Genomic DNA, 20492 nt, shown 5'->3' with positions numbered 1-20492 from the left:
TGCTAGCAATCCCTATGTATAATCTAGAAGAGTGAGGGGAGAGGGGGCCAGTGACTATGAAATGATTCCCTCTTCCCTCCCACACATGGTTGAAGGCCGTGAGTGGCCTTCTGGGCCAGTCTTCTTATTTTAGTTTTTGTTGTTGTCCTCTTTATTTACTGTACATTAAGGAAGATAGGTGTTTTATCACCTTGGACTTTAAGCACGGAATTTTTAAAAACAAAATTACCAGTCAAGTTCCATTAAATGTGGACTGGATATTTATTGTGTGTATTCTGGCATCTCTTTCAACTTGCTATGTGCTGGTTCAGACACATAGGAAGACAACTGTTGCCAGAAAGTGCTCCCATATTCTAAGAAGGGTTTGCACAAGGATGGGAAGCATAAGGCTCTTTACTGGGAAAAGGAAAGGGGGTGACATAATGCCTTTCACTCCACCAGAACTCCCACTGCAAGGGATTAATGCCTTTCAAAGAATCCAGAACACCAACTCCTTTTATTAAGGGGTGAACTCCACAATGCTTGAATTCTGAGGGGGAGCAACTGATAGGTATACATTATCCTGTGGCAGTTGGTCCCAGCTCTGGTGTCACTCCCATGAGAAGCTCCAAGAGGGCAAAAACAACGTGGAGTACTTGTGGCACCTTAGAGACTAACAGCATGTCTTGTGGTAGCTAAATCCACATGGTCACCATATGACCTTAGAAACAGTTCAAAGATCATTCAATTCCTGTCTAAAAGAGAGCAGTCCAAAGCCATTCAGAAGGTAGGAATCTCCTAACACTGCACTTCAGCCACTGGTTTCAGAGCATCAGTGCAGTGACTTCTACTGGATTCTGTAAGGAGTGCCACCAAGTAGCTCTATCCCAAAGGGGTTAACTGTTTTCAGAGGGAATGAAGATGTGTTCTGAGCAGGAGAAAAATCAACTGTAAACAACATCCAGGATTTCTTTTAGAATGCAGCTCTGAGACTCTCCAGCCCTTTCACCTTTTCCTCCAAGGGGAATATATTAGGTAGCAATGAAACTTCCAAAGAGGCAATTCCAAGCTAAGAACATAAGCAAAAAAGCAGATATGAAGATACAAAATACTTACACAGGACTAGCATTCAAGGAACAATGGTCCACCATCATCTCTGGGAGGAAATCCAACTTAAACGCAGCCATTGCCTCTGTTGTCACAAACCACTAACACTAAGTCAATGTACTGTCTAACCCACAAACAAAAACGCCACTTCCTAAAGTCCTGCAGGTCTTAACACACCAAGGCACACAAAAAAACATTCAAATCACAGAAACAGGAGCTCAGGGAGACCAGCAATAGACATCAGAGAAATAGGCTGGACTGGAAAAGGGACATGGAGTCGTGGATTAAAAGGGGGATGTGACCATGTGAAGGGAGGCTCAGCTCACTACACAATGAAAGTGCTGATGCATTGGGCTTGTTTTGTGCAATTTTCCCTGGCGAAGCAGGACTGAGTGCTCTGTCAGATAAACAGAGTGTCAGATCAATGAAGATAGCAGTGGTTGACAGAGCAGAAGGAACACAAACTCTAACCTCACAGACCCCAACAAACTCTTCACCCCCAAAAATGCCAGCCCTAGGCCTTGGGGTCCACTAATAGATAGGTGCTGGAACAGAGTCTTGGTTCAGGACCTGAGTGTTGACACTTCACAGGGCCAACACAGATCAAGGTGTGGCTGCTATCTTTTGCCATAATGAGTTCTAGTAGCTTGCTGCTACAAGGAGGCTTGACCACTCAAACCTTCTCCTTATCTGTGAAGGAGTGCCTTCTCTGACTACTCTCCCTCTACTATGGGCCAAAACACATGAAGTCTCACACAATAAGAATAATACTTTGCACATACATACAGAGTACATGAAATGTGAGGGCAAGAACAGGAGAAAGTGTCTAGTGGTCATTGCAGGGAACAGAGTCAACACTCTTGGATTCTATACTGACCAATGCTACGGATTAATTGAGTCATCTTGGTAAAGTCAGTTGATCATGGTGCACCAGTTTCCTTATAATTAAAACAAGGACAATACATGCTGACCTACTGAGGTTTACATGTTTGTAGTGCACTTTGAGATCCTGGAGAGAAAGATGTTACAGATATGCACAGAACTACTATAAACAGGAAGACAAAGGAGCCTAGTATTGAACATGCTGGGAAAACCGACCAGTACTAACTTGAATGAAAACAACATTTAAAACCACGTGTTCACCAATATTACACAAGAAACAGTTGCACTCCATTACTGTTTTAACAGCTGTCCCCCACCACCTTGCAAGGATCACATCCCACGCGCTACCTCTGTGAAATGATGAAAAAAGAACTGGTCTCAGATACATCAATTTCCTAGTTTGGGAACTGCAGACTTCACATTACCTTACACTCAAACATCACTTCAGCCCCCTGCCTTCAATAGCAGGACCAAGTACAGATTTTTTTGCCCCAGATCCCTAAGCAGCCCCCTCAAGGACTGAACTCACAACCATTGAGCTATTCTCCCCCTCGAGCCAATATTGCCAATATTCACTGCACTTTTCCTATACCTATACCCACGGGTCCCCAGGGTTTAAAGCTTCCATGGAGCAGAATTCATTCCCACTCCACACTAGGGTAGGCCATATTCACCATGGTTTGAATTGCAGAGCAGTGCTGTAATGAGGCACTCCAAAGCTAATGTCACAATTAGCGTTTCTTATTAAAGGTATTTATGGGAATAATATAATGGAGTTTTGAATCTTTCCCTTTCTATTGTGACTGTAAATCAAATGGTGTGTCTGTCTGCTTTAATCACCCCTCCAGGCCTGCTGAATGTCTGACAGAGATCAGGAAGAGAAAGAAGAGGTGTAAGGAGGATATGTTCTGCAAGATCCTCCAACCCTCTATAGCCTTGGACCATAAACACAGGCCATGGAGAGGCCACAGGACCATGATTATAGGGAAGGGCCAAGAGTAGAGAGAGCAGTTGCTGCAGCAGAGGGCAAGCATGAGCATCAAAAAATGCACCAGGACATCATGGGTTTGCTCAGGCAACAAACTCAGATGCTGTAGAACGGTATCGACACAAACACTACAGACTCAGCAGCTTTTTCAATCCTTGGAAAACTCCATGGTCAGTGCACCCTACACTCCCCAACACAACAAGTGGCAGCATGATGTACATCCTTACCCCTACCAAGCCACATCAGGAGAAAACAAGAACCAGAGCAACACATATACTGACATGCAAAAACCACGGGATCAGCCACAATTTACTACACTGTAGTAAATTTTACACGAATGTTCACTGTTTACTTCCATTTATACCTGAGGTTTTAAAGGATGGTTAAGCCCCTTCATTTTCAGTTTAAACAGATTTTTACCAAAAAGTTCCCGGGTTTTATAAAAAGTGTTTTTTGTTTTTTTTTCTGATTTTCATCCTACTTTTGTAGGATTCAAATATATATATAAAAAAATAACTTGTTTTATTAGGAAAATACAATACATTGCATGAGATATATGTATTACAAGCATACATTAGTCTGTGCGTATATGCAAAGCTGCCTGTTGAAGTAAGGCTATTAGTCTAGAAGATACACACAATAAACGAAGAGGCATGTACGCACGCTCTGAAGTGCGTATACATCTGAACGTACTGATGACTTTCACGCCTACCATGTACATATTTCAAGCTGCTGACAGATAACCGTTTAAAGATTTGACACACTAAAATGGGAAGAAAATGAAAATCTGTATCAGAATATGTTTCAGAACACAAATATTCAAAAGTTTTAAAAAACAAAAGCAGGAGAAAAGGATGAAGTTGAGTGTATGCGCTGCAAATGGTGTGGCCGAATTAGTCAATGTAAATATTTATAGGCTAATAGTTCTAAATCTACAACCAGGGCTTTGGAGCTGTGCTCCAGCTCCAGGCAAAAACCTGCAGCTCCACTGCTCCGGAGCTGCTCTGTGCTCCAGCTCTGCTCCAAAGCCCGGTCAACAGTAAACTGTTTATTGAAATGAAAAGTTTTATTTGGGAATTAAGAGAGATATTTTCTTAAACTCAGAGGTGGCATTGTGTTTTGAGTTCTGTTTTAGTTTTGCAGCAAACCACACTGATGAACAGAATTCTAAGCATTAATCTACTGAATACTTTTTCCTCCTGGTCTTTCTGTCCACCAAAACAAACCTCGATATTTACCCAGAAAAATTATTAAATAGCTTTTTGTACTGATTTTCACTTGTTTTTGTTGTTGTGATAATACACACCGATAAAGTCCCAGGAAAAATTAAATAAAATAAAAACTGAAAATGAAGGGCCCTAAGTATGGTTTACCCTGTTACAGTGTTGCTAAATGGTTTTTACCTTGTATGTTTGTTTGCACTTTAATTTGTTGCCCGTTTCTTTGAACAAAATAAAATTGTATTTTTGGAAACTCAAACTATCTTTGTTAGTTTACACCACACATTGCAAAATTCACAGCAGAAGGCAATAACCCACCCTTATTCAAGAGACACACTATTTCAAATAAGCAACAGACAACACTACTGTGGTTGACTGTTAAAATGGCCTTTTCAGGTCTCCCTCAACCATATGGCTCCACAGTTGGCTCTTCTAATAGACCTTGTGTCCAGCTGTTCAAATTCAGAAAACAGTCCACTTTGCTGCTCCACCCTGGCGATAGCTTTTCCCCCTTCATGTCACAGATATTATGCAGTACACAACATGCAGCTATAATGATGGGCATGTTTGCCTCACTGAGATCCAATCTAGTAAGTAAACCATGCCAGCAACTCCTCAATCTACCAAAAGCATTTACTTGTGAGGGCATTCTGTGCCAAAAAAAATTTAAATTCTGCGAACAATATTTTAAAATTCTGCAAATTTGTCAAATGTGAAGCCTCCAGTATGGCACCCAACCCTGACACAGTGCAAGGACCCAGCCTGCCCCAGAAACACCCCTGGGCCCTGCCCCTCGGTGTGGGCGGGCAGGCAGGCTCAGCAAGGCAGGATTCAAGTGTGGAGGGGCTTAATGGGGGGATCCAGGTGTGGGTTGAGAGGGTTCTGTGTGGGGGCAATTTGGGTACAGGTGGCTCAGTGGGGGATCTGGATGAGGGGGGGATCTGGATGCACAGGGGCCTGTTGGGGCACAGTGGCGGGGAGTGGGCTAATGGGGGAGGATTGAGCTCAGCAGAAGGGTGTGGGTGTGGGGGCCTCAGTGCGAGGTCCAGATGCTGAGGGAGTGGAGCTCAGTGAGGTGGGAATCTGGCTATGGGGGGCTTGCTGATGTGGTCCAGATGTAGGGGGCGTGGACACATTGGCGGGGGGGGGGGGGTTTCTCAGTGTGAGTGTGAGTGTGTGAGAGAGAGAGAGACTCGGTGGGAGGATCTGGGTATGATGGGGTCTGGCATATAGGGGAGCAGCTCCCTGTACAGGGATCCCTCCCCCTGCAGCTGAGGAGCAATGGGTGCAGGAGAGTTTGCAGAGTTTCCTGCAGCCGGGGGAGAAATCTGGGGGTGGGTCTGACCCAGCCCTGGATGCCATGCAGGAGAAGAGGAAGTCCCATCCTCCTCAGCCCAGCCGGGACTAGCAGCTGAGCCCAGCGCAGGGTAGGAGCCACCAGCCTGGTCTTCCCCAGTCCCACCTCCTGCCCACAGTGATTTACCTCTCTGCCGGCTGCCCTGGGCACCCAAAACATCCTGCTGCGGAGGGTAGCATGACCGCTCTTGTGGCTTCCCTTTGCTTCCCCGTCAAAAAGTCAGTTTTCTGTGGGGAAGAAATCTGCAGGTGACATAAATTCTGTGCTTGTGCAGTGGCACAGAACTCCCTCAGGAGTATGAATTGTTACTGCACAGATTAGGGTGACCATATTTCCCAAAGAAAAAATGGGACACCGCGGCTAGCCTGACCCCCACCCTCTCCTCTCCTCGTGCAGGGGTGGCCCAAGCTGCTTGCCCAAGGCTCCCCCACCCTTGCCGGGCTGGCGTTGCTACTCGTCCAAGTCTTGCCTCCCCCCCCTGTGAGGCTGGGCTGGCGTTGCCACTCACCCCGCCCCCCACATTCCTCCACACCCCATTTTTTGGCAAAAGTGGGCATTTGTCCTGTTTGCTCTTGCCAACTGATCAAGGTAGCAAGACCAAACGGGACAAATGCTCACTTTTGCCAAAAAAAAGTCAGGACAGCTGGGACAGGGCTTAAAAAAGGGACTGTCCTGGCCAAAACGGGACATATGGTCACCCTAGCACAGACAGTACCAATACACATTTTCTCCTCCTCTAGCATGCCTCACATCTGCTCTAGAAGTCAAGAGGTAAATTCAATTTGTGGCACACTGAATCATTGGCTCCTTGCTGAGATTGCCAACAAGTGGGACAACCAGTGTCAAATGGGGTAGTGCTTTTAGGTGAAAGCTTATCGCTAGGAAATGGATTAAATCACCAATTCACAGCACACAGGCCAAACAGCTATCAAGACCCAATTTGCCAGCGACCTAAATGTCATTCCTAATAACATGAGCCATTCAGTCTCAACCCCTCCACACTAGAAAGATAAGGTTCATACATTGCACAGAATGATCTCAAAACAGTTTGCAATCCCTCTTCAGGCACACACACTCCCCTTCGCCCCCCCTTTGGAAAAGCAGCCAAAGGGAGCGTGCAGGAGGTGTACTCAATCACCACCAGCTGAGGTTGCAGGTGCTAGAAAATTCTACAACTCAATGGACCCCAGGCTCTAGACACAATGAACTGTTTCTCTAGTAAAAAGCAGCTGCAAGACTTTACCCGAATGTTTGCTTTCATGGTGCACAGATTGCAGTTATTAAAGCAGCCTTAGGCTGCCAGCCCAGCACCTGACCTGCTACAGCTGTGTTTTCTATTTAAGTGACTGAAATGACAAAGGTTTACACTGATACCAAAAAAAAAAAAATCACATGGATGGGAGCGAGAAAGTCTTCCTGGCAGGTCTGAATCATCTGCCCATCTATCATCACACTATTTTCTTACTGCACAACTACTAAAAAAGTAAACTCAGAAACTGTTACTCTGAGAATTCCTTCAGCTTCTCTCAAAGCTCAAGTTTGGGAGGATTCAAATCTCCTTCCACTGCTCTTTGGCTATATCACCATCATCATTTCCAGCACCCCTAGCTCCTCAGTCTTTTTCTAGATGAGGGCAGAAGCTACAAAAATGTTCTCTTAGCACTGCACTCCCCAACAGTATCACTTAGAGAGTGAAATAGTCAATAAGAGCAATCGAGGAAGAAACCAGAGAAATAATTCCCAAGAGCAGCTAGCTCCTCTCCATCTTGCAGACTGTTTTCTAGAAGGGCATTTGGACAGAAATCAAAGCGGTAATTATTCACTGTACCAGGTCTGTGCATAGCATAAGACACCTTAAAACTTTTATGAGATCGAGGGTACTAACAAGAGATAACAGCCATCCTGGTCAGCAACAATCTTCGCACCAAATTAAGAAAATCAGAAGAATAGAAACAGAGATGCTACAAAACACTGCAGAGGCTCAAATGAAAAAATTTAAATGCAAAAGTGAAATCTTTGTTAAAACTTCTGTACATATCCCATTACTGGAATGCATGGGAACTATCCAACTTCTCTTTTGAGTCTAATCGTTTTCCACCAGTACCTGTTTTCCTAGCAATAAGTTAAAGACTTAACATATTTCAGTGAATCTTCCTGATGGCGCTAATAGGTACCTGGATCCTTTTGATAGCTTTAGAGGTTTTATTTTGGTTACTTAAGATTAAAGATATATTGAAAGTATTACCAAAAAGTCAAATGTCAAAGTTACTGGCCGTGAAAACAGCCACCTAAATTTGCCATAAATGTTCCAGTCTGTCCCAGATTGATAAATTTAATTTCTCCATTTTATCTGGCACATCTATTTACACCTCACTGACCTAAATAGGGGTGGGGAAAGCCTGTGTTGTCAGCCAATTCCTTTTGTTACCTCTTTGTCAGATAGTTAAGGAGGGCATTTACCACAGAGGAATACAGAAACAGCTTTATTATATCCAGCATAGATGAGTCTTGTATAATGGGATATCATACATATCTAATACACAAAATACAGCATAAACCTTGCTGAGAATGACTGTAAGACGACAACAACAGAGAGACGTAAAAATGGGAGTTAATGGGGATGACTAGACACCACATAGGTTTGCTAGGGTAATTCACTGTGTCAAATCTTACAGGAGTAATAATCACACATGATCACATATGAATCCAAGGACAGTTGCATTTAGAGTGGAGACTTATTTATCTGTAGCTTTCACATTTCTCCCTGCCTGTGATTCACACCTACAGACAAACAAATTAAGGTTAGTATGCCAAAGATAAACTGGGTTTGTGTCCTTTTTTGCTTCTTAATGATAGAGAAAGACGACGTGAAAGAAGTTAAAAAACAAACAATTATATACATATTACAATTTTAGGTCCTGCCTAAGCTGAAAGACTATTTGCTAAGTATACAACCAGGAATTCCAGCACAAAATTCCCATTGGTGTTACCACTAGTCAGAATACCAGTGTAGACAAGGCTCTGGCAACTTTCAGTATTTTTACCACCGTATTAGTTAAACCTACTGAAGAATAAAACAGAAGTTATGCTACCCAAAGAGAGAAAATAATACAAATTGTGAAATTTTGCAATAGAGTCTGAAACTAGGGCAAGAACTTGGTTTTAGAAGGGATTTGAAAATGAGGAGGACACCTGGCACACACAAAAGGAGAAGGAAGCAATCAAAAAGTGGTATGGTGGCAAAAAAGGCAGCAAACATGACAGAGAGCAGGTGACAAGGTAGGAAGTGATAGCAGAGGAGATAGAAGCATGGATAGAGCCTTAAAAGTGAGAACAGAGTCTGAACTTTCTGTGGAAAGAGATGGAGCTAGTGAAAGTGTTGGCAGTTTAAGCACAGGAGGAGACAAAGATTATTATTTTAGCTATTGAATGTTGGATAGTGATATAGCTAGAGGGGATTTGTGGTAACTTTGAAGCTTGCAGACTCACTCCAAATGCTTCAAGAGAAAAGAATCATAGAGACACAATGTTTGCAAGCTACCTCACACTTATCATGGGTGAGTTTTACTCCACATAAATGTACCCCTGGATCCTGCCTGAGTCCAGAAAAATGATGCTTCTTAGAATCCAATGGAGGCACTGCTAATTCTCAGGGTTCACTACTCCCTAGTATTTCATCTGAATGAAGCTCTGTGTTGATAGGAAACAAACAGGAAAGGACTCCTGAATTCCTTAGGTAATCCTGTGCAATAATGCAGGCCCCTCCACAGCCATTCTTTTCTAGGCCCAGAACACAAGCTACAGGCCCAGAAACCTAGCATCAGAATGGGCCTGCAGTGTACTGCCTTTTATTCCTGTTAAAGGAACCTGCAGTTCTTAATTCAACTACAAAGGTAGGACGAAAGCAAACATTCAACAGTCTTGATAATTTCTGGATAAACAATTTCAGGACCAGAACCTATACCACATTTTATAATTTTTGTCTCCTGTTAAACCACAGCTAAGAAACTAGTCTCTAGCCTAGTACCAAGAAACCTATAGTCCAAGCCAAAAATCCGGCAGAGTACTACCCTGTATAAAGTAATTATATTTACATATAAAGCGGTCTCCATTCTAGTTTACTTGACTGAAGGAAGCCTAGACCAGCGGTTCTCAACCTGGGGTCTGGAGCCTCCTAGGGGGCCCCGAGCAGGTTTAAGGGGGTCTGTCAAAATAAACCAGTGAGGGGCCTGTGTGAGACTCACTGGGGCCCAGGGCAGAAAGCGAACGCCCAAACCCCACCACTTGGGGCTGAAGTTGAAGCCTGAGCAACTTAGCTTCACGCGGCCTCCTTTGGCATAGGACCCTGGACAACTGTCTTGCTTGCTACCCCTAATGCTGGCCCTGGCTTTTAATCTGCTGGATATGCAGAAAAACAGTTATGGCACAAGTGGGCTGTGAAACTTTTGTAGCATGTTGGGGGTTTGGGGGGGGGGGGTGGCAGAAAGAAAAAGGTTCAGAATCCCTTGCCTAGAGAACCAGGTGTCCGCTCCAGTTAACCCCCAGAGATTGGCAAAGCACACAGCACCCGGCTATGTGAGACCTACATTGTGAACCAAAACTCTATTAAAAATAAATACACCTTAGACCCAGATCTAAACGTTAAAATGAGACCATGGTCTAAATGTTCACTTTTTGACTTGTGGTTTTTAGATAAGTTTACCTTTAATTTTTTTATTATTATTATTATTATTATTTAAGGGACACCATATTTTTAAATTGGATAATTACAAACGTCTATTTTCTGATAATAATCCTTTAAATAGCCCAATCTAAGTTATGTTTTTATAAGAATTTAAAAATGTTAAAGAGGTTTTTCTTTCTTCCCTGATAATGTTTAGAAGATCTTCTGGGCAGGATTGAGAGCAACAAGTCTCAAGTTTCCTCCTTCCGTGCAGGCATCAAAACCATACAAGCTGTTTTAAAAAGGAGTTACTCATTAAACTGTTTCTCCAAATTGTCCCAAATGTAACACAGAACCAGTTAATTTTATGGTAACTTACAAAATCACCCATTATTCCAGCCAATTTTTACAATTTGTTTGCTCTTATCCTACTGAAATCCTTGCTTTGTATCTCTCTCTAGAACAGTATTCATTTGCCAGCCTCACAGACCCCAAGGCGCACAAAGCCTCTTCCTAATAGAGTGATGCAAACCATGCAATTACAACACTTTAGTTTAGACAGACCTGTGATAACACTCTTAACGCTTCAACTTATACCATTAAACAGCACAATTTCCCATGACACTTCACCAGAGGTCACTAATGCAGCAGGAACATCTCCAACAGTGTTCACTGAGGACTTGTCTACACTTGAAACACTACTGCAGCTGCACCGCTGTAGCGTTTCAGTGTAAACACTGCCTACACCAACAGGAGGGATTCTCCCATCATCATAGGTAATCCACCTCCCCAAGAGGTAGTGGTGTCTACACTGGGGGTTAGGACAGCTTTCCTTCGTCACTTGGGGATGCTGATTTTTCACATGCCTGGGTCATTTTTTATACTTCACTAATGTTTTAGTGTAGACCAGGCCTGAGACAGAGTAACAGAGAGTAAGATGAGGGCTGAAGTTTTGATGCAGTAAGAGCAACTCAAGCTCCCAGATACATGCAGCTTACATTAATACAGATAAGTATACTGCCTGGTCCAAATGAAACAGAGACAACTTAAAACAAAAATTCTGGGTTTGGTCGTAGAAGTCACCTTGTCTTTGGAGAACTGCATAGGAGGCGGCCAAGTGGAGGAAGATGGACCCCCGCTATCCAAGTGAAGAGTCAGATGGTAAACTGTCCTAAGCTACATTTGAAGGGAGCAAACCTTGCAAACTGGACCACCTGCATGTAAGTGGACATTTGCCCCAAGAGCCTCAAGCACGTTGGAACTGTCATGGAAGGCTGAGACTGCATATTATAAAGCAGCAACATTTTCCTTCTTACCAGTTATTTCTCTAAAGTCATTAAACCCCAAGCTGCGCAGAAGGTTGCTGCTCACTTGGTACTCACAGTCCTAAACAAGTTGGTTCTGCCCGCCTCCACCACAGCACACACACAGCAAATTGCCCAAAGCCTAAGGGTTCAGGGGACACTGCTCTTTGTAAGGGAAAATGAACACTCACTTTACTAAAGCCAATAGAAACCTTGCTCTAAAAAGGCATCTAAGAGAAAGGTCCAATAAGCAACTCAGAGGGAACCTGTATTTGGTTCATACCTGTAGCTATGCTCCTCCCTCTAGAAGGTACAGTCTTCACTCTAAAAGAGAAGAATAAAAATAGACACTCTGTGCTCTGGAGCTATAAGCAAAGATACCATGAATCATCAAGTAAGCTCCAGTAACCCTACACAGGAGTAGGACTGGAGATAGTAAAGTGAATTTCTAATAATAGAAATCAGCATGAGGTACTCACCATCCCTTTTTAGACATCTTTTACAGAAAATGTTTGCACCTTTTCAGAACTGCGGAGAACAAATGGAAGGGTGTGTGAAAGAGAACTAAAAACACAGGCCTGTGGAATAGGAATTGCTTCACTGTCATGGCAGCTTCCTAGTGATACTGAAGTGGTTTGTCTTCTGGGTTCCCAAAACAGAACGAGCAGAGCTGCTGTCAGCACTACAGACAATCCTGTAGTCCCTTATTATACTATGTTGGCAGTGGGGGCAGTATAGTATGCCCATGAACCTGCAGATGGGAGCGCTAATACCAAGTAGTGCAGATGGAAAAACTCTGGAATGGAACACACAGAATCAACAGCATAGCAAGGAAAACGATTCTTTCACACTTTCAGTAAATAAGCAGACAGAGAACACAGAGAGATCTCAGCAATAGTCACATTTACTTGTGTTTAATGAGACGAGATCGTGTTTCTCTTCTTAAGGGCATAGGATTTCTCTTGTTGCAATGTCTGCCCCTCTAGCTATCAGGGAGCTGTAGGGACAACTGCCTCGTTATTAACAGGATTTAGAGGCATTTGTGATAGGCCTTCCTTGTGTTTTAATGGAAGAAAAACACAAGGATCTTTTGTTCAGGTTTAAATTTATTGGGGAGGGAGAGAAGTATTGTGAATGTAGGGCATTTATCTCTTGAGAGGCTCAAGGATTGACCCATACCACAAACTAAAATTAATTAAAATACAAATTGTCCTGTCTACAACTAGGTGTTAGTTAACACATTTTAAAAACACACCCCTTTTCCCAGTTTAGACATAGCCTTACTAAACTGTTCTTATGACTGCCTAGTAAAACTGTCCAGAAAGTTTACCTACCCAGGTATCCTTTACCATTATAACAGTGGAATGTATAGTATTTGACTCACCAGAACAAAAAATACCAAAACCCTTCCCATCTGGGAGTAAGCAGAATTTTGCAAGGCTGTCTTAAGAGCCGTTATATTCTCCCTACTACAGGTCAAGCCTCACAACCTCTTGTTCTTTTCCTCTTTAATTAGTGAGGATAATTGATCCTGATCCTCTTTCTAACATACTTTTTCATATTCAGAGACATTTATCACATCTACAGTCATTCTCTTCTCCAAAATGTCAAGTATCAGAGGGGTAGCCGTGTTAGTCTGGATCTGTAAAAAGCAACAGAGTCCTGTGGCACCTTATAGACCAGGGGTAGGCAACCTATGGCACGTGTGCCGAAGGTGGCACATGAGCTGATTTTTAGTGGCACTCACACTGCCCGGGTCCTGGCCACTGGTCCGAGGGGCTTTGCATTTTAATTTAATTTTAAAGGAAGCTTCTTAAACATTTTAAAAACCTTATTTACTTTACATACAATAGTTTAGTTATATAATATAGACTTACAGAAAGACCTTCTAAAAACGTTAAAATGTATTACTGGCACACGAAACCTTAAATCAGAGTGAATAAATGAAGACTCGGCACACCGCTTCTGAAAGGTTGCCGACCCCTGTTATAGACTGACATATTGGAGCATAAGCTTTCGTGGGTGAATACCCGAAAGCTTATGCTCCAATACGTCAGTTAGTCTATAAGGTGCCACAGGACTCTTTGCTGCTTCTCAAGAATGAACATTCCTAGTTCTTGTAACCTTTCCTTATAGGTTTTTTCTTTAAAAATGTGTTGCTCTTCTAAATTCTTCACAATTTGTTCAAATCTTTTTATAAAATATTGTGCTTCAAGCTGAATACAGCCCCCGAAGCAAGGTCTAATGATATAAATCAATATAACAAACAAGAATAATTTCACTGGAACTCAGGAGTTTGAAAAAACAAAAAAATCTGAAGATCAGGAAAATCTGAAGGGTTCCACAAATAACTTCAACTCCTCCTCAGCAAATAGATAAAAATTTGATGCACAATTTTGGAGGTTTTTGAGAACATTACAGATAGCTCACTATTGGGCTTAGAACAGAAGCATTACATAGAATATATCAGAAAATTTTATAAATATTAATTAAAAACTACAAATTACATCCTTGACTATGGAGTTTCTACTTGTGGCTCAGACAAAATATTTGTCTGAGCCTGACCCCTCTTTTCTTTTATTGAAGTAAACTTAAATATATATATTTTATTCCCCAAAAGTCTCAGCTCCCTACCGGCAGCCTTTTTTGTTTTGTTTTTTAACCCAGAGCTGACAGACATTTATAAGCCCTGCAGAAGTGTAATGAACCCAAAGATATAAGTTTGTGCTACTCAGTTTTAGTAAAGCCTGAAATAAGCAACTCATGCTTACAAACATTGCAGGACATGATGATAGAACTTCTCAAAGGTTTCAGATATGTCTCTTCTCATGCCAGATACAAGCATGTGACCTCTTGAGTATCAGTCTTAACATTTTGTGTAAGTTACAAACACTGCACCAGCCAGGGGAATCCATGATGCATGTGGGCACCACTGATGAAAACTCTTTGTACTATTCAGGTATGTAGAACAGTGAAGGCTCCATGAGTAAGTAACAAATCTGATACAACCACCTCCGAGAAGCCTGGGAAATATTCATCTGGGAAGCATCTGTCATTTGATAAAAAAATGTCTCACTATGGCTTGTTTTAACCACATTTAGAACCTATCAGTCTATTTTATGTAAGTTTATGCATCAGATAGGCCTTACAACTCTCTCCCTTCTCGAAGAAAACTAGAACTCAGTTTCCTGTGTTCTCGTAATGCACTGCTCCTGGCAGGTGCCACTCCTTTATTCAAGTGTGCATGGTATACCAAATTCTGTACAACTGGCAGAGAAAGGTTTTGTGTTCACTGAGGATTTACCCCATTATCAGTCTTGGGAGGCCCACTGCTGTTATAGCTGCATGGGTAAAAACACCTACTAGAGACAGGAAAACATAAGCTGCAACTTGCATCTGTGCAGTTTATTGTGGTTTCAAGCAGTGGTGAACTACACAGGTACAAATTGTGGCTGAGGGCTTGTTCACACCTGGAAATTATTCCAGAATAAGGCAGAGTGTGAATTTAAGGCAGAATAGCTATTCTGGAACAACTTCCATGTCTGGATGCTTTCATTCCAAAATTCCAAAGTGGATTAGGCTAATTCAGAAAAAGGCACTCTTATTCCAAATATTTGCCTCTAATGGGACATCAGGTAGATAGGATTGCTGCTGCTACTGAAAGGAGTGGCTCAGGGCCTTGGCCCCCAGAACATGGATTTAAGAACAGCTTCTTTATCAATACCTCCAAGTGGCACACTAGTCACATTTTCCAAATTCTCAGGCCTGGTCTACAGTTAAAATTTAGTTTGATATAGCTACCTTACTCAAAGGCCATACCCCTGGGCAACATAGCTATGCTGATCTAGCCCCAAGTGTAGATGCAGATATGTGGACAGAAGAATGTTCCATCAACAGAGCTGTTGTCGCTTAGGGAGGTAGAGTTCCTACACCAATGGAAAAACTCCTTTCCTTGGTGTAGGCTGTCTACACTACAGAGTAATGCTGCCATAGCTACAGCATCACAGCTACACTGCTATAGTCCCCAGAGAGTAGACATGGCTTGAGTCATGTTAACACACTGGCGTGCCTACAGAATACATTCCCTGCCCAGTGAGTGTACCCGTGCCCATTTACTGCATCTACCCTTCCCCACTAGGGGTTTATATTTAGACTTAACTTAATTGATTTCTGTTTGTTCCAGTAACAAATGTTTATTAATAGTCTAGATTAGCATTTATAATCATATTCGCTAACTAATTGGCAATCAATTAACTTGAGTTAAAACAGGACCACAAACTCTAATTTAGATAGATATATGTTAGGGGCCCAAATATTCTTAGTTAAATTAGGGCTGTCGATTAATCACAGTTAACTCACGCAATTAACTCAAAAAAATTCATTGTGATTAATCACACTTTTAAATCTCACTGTTATACAATAGAATACCAATTGAAATTTATTAAATATGTTTGGATGTTTTCTACATTTTCAAATATATTGATTTTAATTACAACACAGAATACAAAGTGTACAGTGCTCACTTTATATTATTTTTATGACAAATATTTGCACTGTAAAAATGATAAACAAAAGAAATTGTATTTTTCAATTCACTTCATACAAGTACCATAGTGCAAGCTCATTATCATGAAAGTGCAACTTAAAAAAGGTAGAATTTTTTTTTTTACATAAATGCATTCAAAAACAAAACAATGTAAAACTTTAGAGCCTACAAGTCCACTCAGTCCTATTTCTTGTTCAGCCAAGCACTCAGACAAACAAGTTTGTTTACATTTACGGGAGAGACTGCTGCCGGCTTCTTATTTACAACGTCACCTGAAAGTGAGAACAGGTATTCGCATGGCACTTTTGTAGCCGGCGTTGCAAGGAATTTACATGCCAGATATGCTAAACATTCATATGCCCCTTCATGCTTCAGCCACCATTCCAGAGGACGTACTTCCATGCTGATGATGCTCGTTAAAAAAAATTAGTTAATTAAATTTGCGACTGAACTCCTTAGGGGAGAAGTGTATGTGTCCTGCTCTCACATTCTGCCATACATTTCATGTTATAGCAGGCTCGGATGATGACCTAGCACATGTTGTTCATTTTAAGAAAACTTTCACTGCAGATTTCACAAAATGCAAAGAAGATACCAATGTGAGATTTCTAAAGATAGCTACAGCACTTAACCCAAGGTTTAAGAATCTGAAGTGCCTTCTGAAATCTGAGAGGGAGGGAGTCTGCAACATGCTTTCAGAAGAGTTAAAGGAGCAACACTCCGATGCAGAAACTACAGAACCCAAACCACCAAAAGAGAAAATCAACCTTCTGCTGGTGGCATCTGACTCAGATGATGAAAATGAATGGCATCGGTCTGCACCGCTCTGGATCGTTATTGAGCAGAACCCATCATCAGCATGGACACGTCCTCTGGAATGGTGGCTGAAGCCTGAAGGGATATATGAATCCTCAGTGCCTCTGGCACGTAAATATATTGTGATGCTGGCTACAACAATGTCATGAGAACGCCTGTTCTTACTTTTAGGTGACATTGTAAATTAAAACTAAAAACTCATCAAAGGAGGATTTTTTCATGTGATTAAACAGTAATTTCCCCCCGTGGACTTCTTAGCACTCCTGTTTTTCTATATTTTTCCCGTCTCACTCAACAATTTATTTATAGACTGTCCAAAGTGTGCTAAGCACTGTACAAAACATAGAAGACCTATGGCCCAAGAATTTACAATCTAAACAGAGGAAAAAAAGATTAAGTGTGTCGGAGGGTATAACACACAGAAATGCTAAATGCTACATTTCTCCCAGAACCACGTTGGCTTTAGCGTCACCCCCAACACAGACTTTGTCTTGTTTGAAGAAATGTGATTTGGCAAGAAAGTCACTTGAAAGTCATCTACTGAGTATGGAGGAAAAAACCTTTCGGTCTTTGTTGATTTAAGCTGCCTTTCATCCACAAACAACACTCATGGCCCGCCCCGGGCCTGGCAAACATCCCCTCTAGTCAAGCTTTCTTGCGGTGATTAATGTTCACTGACAGCTGCGTCAGGGCACTTTTACATTCTCTTCATGATTCTCTAAGGCCCTGCCAGATTTCTCTGTTGTGCTGGGTCTGAGTCCGTCACCTGATTCAAGACATTCATGGAGGGGGATGATTGTTTACTGTAGTGACCCAGTGTCTTTGCATTCAACTGCTGTCATGGTTCAGAGACTGCCCATGCACTTTGCCAAGCACTAGAGATATTCAGCATTCATTTGCAGTTTCATGCACAAGTTTTCAGTTACTCACTTATTTTCTCCTTCTATTCTTTCCATTCACTCTTCCGGCAGGGCATAGTGTGACATTAGCTGTATTCCACCGTTATAAGAGAAGAAGACTGGACAAACTTCATGTCAAAACAAGTGCTATAAATATAACTATTGGCTGAACATCTTAATGAGGAACCAAAAAAAACCACGCCACAGCTACAAAATCCTCTTAACACCTCTTGTAGGATTCTAGGAGACCCCATACATCCTGTCTCCTTAATAGAAAAGGGGTCAAGAATCCAGGTGTGGTGATTCACATGCCGTAATTCCCTTTGTCTACTCCCATGTCAGCAGCATAGCTCACCTCCTTTTCCAAGAACTGTCAGTATAGTCACATCACACATCAGGTCAATATGAATTTATTATACATTTTGAAAAGACAGTTTGTCATTGCATATTTCCCTACATGGAGGTTAAATTCAAAGTAAGACTGCAGGTATCACACTTTAATCCGCAATGCCTCTCATTCAACTTTGAGGGGCTTTACCCCAGAGAATGAGGGAGGTCAGTGCTCAATAAAAGATGAGACTGAAGAGGGTGGGGATGTAATGACAGAAATAAGCTAAGAATATCAACGTTCATAGCTATATTATCTACAGTCCAGTCTCCCTGGATTTACCCTGTTTAGTTTTAAAACATCCCAAGTGGTGAGGCTTCCACTACTTCCCTAGAGGGAATATTCCACACTATAATAAACCTCACTGTCAGCGTGCTGTCCCTGATGTTCATCTTTTTGTTATCCTTTGCTCAATTTCATTCCACTATTCCAAGTTATACCTCTTGGATAATTCCTCATTGTCCCTGGGCTCTCTTTTTAAAATTTGCAAGCAATCAGAACCCCACCCTTGGCCAACCTATACCTATTTAGTTAATTTAATATTTTCTCATCTGAATCCTTGCAGCCTTCATTTCTGTGTGTGATTAATCTTGCATCCTCCATCCTGAATCTAATTATTTTCCTGTTCATATTTAACCTACTTTTGTCTTTCTGGTATGTGTCATCTGTAATTGTAGTTCAGCAACAATTGTGACATGTTGTCTACCTTCCCTTCTAAATCATTAATGAAGCTATCTAATAAAACTGGACCGAACTCCCATCTCTGCAATACCCCAACACATTTCCCATCAATCTGATACACTGTTGTTTACTATTACCCTTTTTATCAGTATGCAGGGAAAAATAGGAGTTCCTTAATTTTAGGAGGATAACAGTAGCCAGAATAAAATCAGAAGTAAGCTGCCTCCTAGAACTTTTAAAAGAATGCTAGAGTAGGTTAGATTCCCCCTGACTTCCAATCCTGCTTTGGTGTGCAAGTCCCTATAAAAAGGACACGAAACAACCTTTTTTGTGGGTATAACATGGATCTGTGGTCCTTCTCCCTTAGGACTACTCAAGCTTACAGTATATTTTCAAGTAAGATTTTCTGACTACCAATTCCTAATGCATTATGTTATATGGCATGGCTCCCCTGAGTCAACAGGAATAGGCATAGCCCCAAGTGGCTCCCTTTCAGCCACTAGGATAAAGCAGCAAGGCAGATTTTACTGCACTGAAAAATACATCAGCTTTCCAAGAAATGGAAGTTGGAGTGTAGCTCTGCAAACCACCATCCTCTGATGTTCTGTCATTATGTGCCTATTCCTACTCTCTCAATAGGGGTACTGGGCAAAGGCAGGGAGGGTACCAGGAAGCATTCCAAAGGCCAGGGAGGAGTGGGGTAACCATGAAGTACCTGGGACAAGCAAGCTGCATTGAGTAAAATCCCAATTTTACTTTTAAATTAGCATTTTAAAATAAGATTTGTTCCAATTTAATCTCTGCTACTCTGCTCTTGCTGGTGCACATAGAGGAGGGTATGCCTGTAGGGGGATACAGAATGGACAGGCAGGAATGAGGAGAGGCAGAGAGCACTGAGAGGATGTGGCAGTATCTTTGGTATTCCGCATGGGCTTGCAAGGAGAAGGGTTTGAAACTCCAGAAGCCACTCCATATGCAGTGAACATCACAGGACTACCAGATGAAGGAGGAACAACTGTCAGCATGTGTCTACCATTACACAAACAACAACTATCAGAAATCAGCCACACAACAAACAGCCACTTGTTAAGTAGACAGTCCTAGAGTGAGATGTCCCTCTGTCACACAAATCTATTAACTTCGTCTCTTCTGATCCCAAATATGTCTACAGACACACCTGTGGAGTCGAGACCCCCATTCAGCCCCATAATCTGTTTGTTTCCTCTGGGAGGTGACGGGTCCGACCCTAATAGTTACAAACATTTCAAATATTTGAAACATGCTGGGGATACTGCAACACTAGGAAAGAAGTCAACTCAGACCAGGTCCCTAGAGCACTCAAGGAAGATTGGAGCGAACGTCTCTCTTTTTACTTTCCACACATGAATCAGCAGAAAGCTTTAGTAACCAAAATCCCAGAGACTTAGGGCATGATTTCCAGAGGTGCAGAACATCCATAGCTCCAGCTGAAGTGAGCAGGAGCTATAAGTGGTCAGCATCAAGACCTTGTCTATCCTGAGGAAAATTTTTCAAAAGATCACACCAGTACTAATGGTTGGTTCAGTTGCCACCACTGTTTTTCAGCACCATTTCATTAACCCTGCTCAGAGTAAGTCCTATCAACACTGTGTTCACAACAGCATCCACAGCTGGCAGCCTGTT

At 42.0% G+C, this 20492-nt stretch overlaps 1 protein-coding gene across 11 annotated transcripts in view; it reads right to left on the bottom strand.

Moving 5' to 3' along the window:
• Positions 1-20492, bottom strand: part of CELF1 (CUGBP Elav-like family member 1) — an 82191-nt gene that overhangs the window by 44217 nt on the left and 17482 nt on the right. For 4 of the 11 annotated variants that reach the window (XM_039537974.1, XM_039537975.1, XM_039537976.1 and 1 more), the window contains exon 1: positions 1096-1166. The exons of 4 other annotated variants lie outside the window; for them this stretch is intronic. In XM_039537974.1, coding sequence (XP_039393908.1) covers positions 1096-1166 — 71 coding nt within the window. Of the gene's footprint in view, positions 1-1095; positions 1167-5659; positions 5776-11783; positions 11825-11979; positions 12029-20492 lie in introns of those variants that run through there. 3 more of the 11 variants (XM_039537980.1, XM_039537979.1, XM_039537978.1) reach the window with 3 other exon arrangements.

This window comes from Mauremys reevesii, linkage group 4, assembly GCF_016161935.1.
Source record: "Mauremys reevesii isolate NIE-2019 linkage group 4, ASM1616193v1, whole genome shotgun sequence".
Lineage (NCBI taxonomy): Eukaryota > Metazoa > Chordata > Testudines > Geoemydidae > Mauremys > Mauremys reevesii.
Note: the sequence above shows the minus strand (reverse complement) of the source record. Positions and strands in the feature narration are given on the sequence as shown.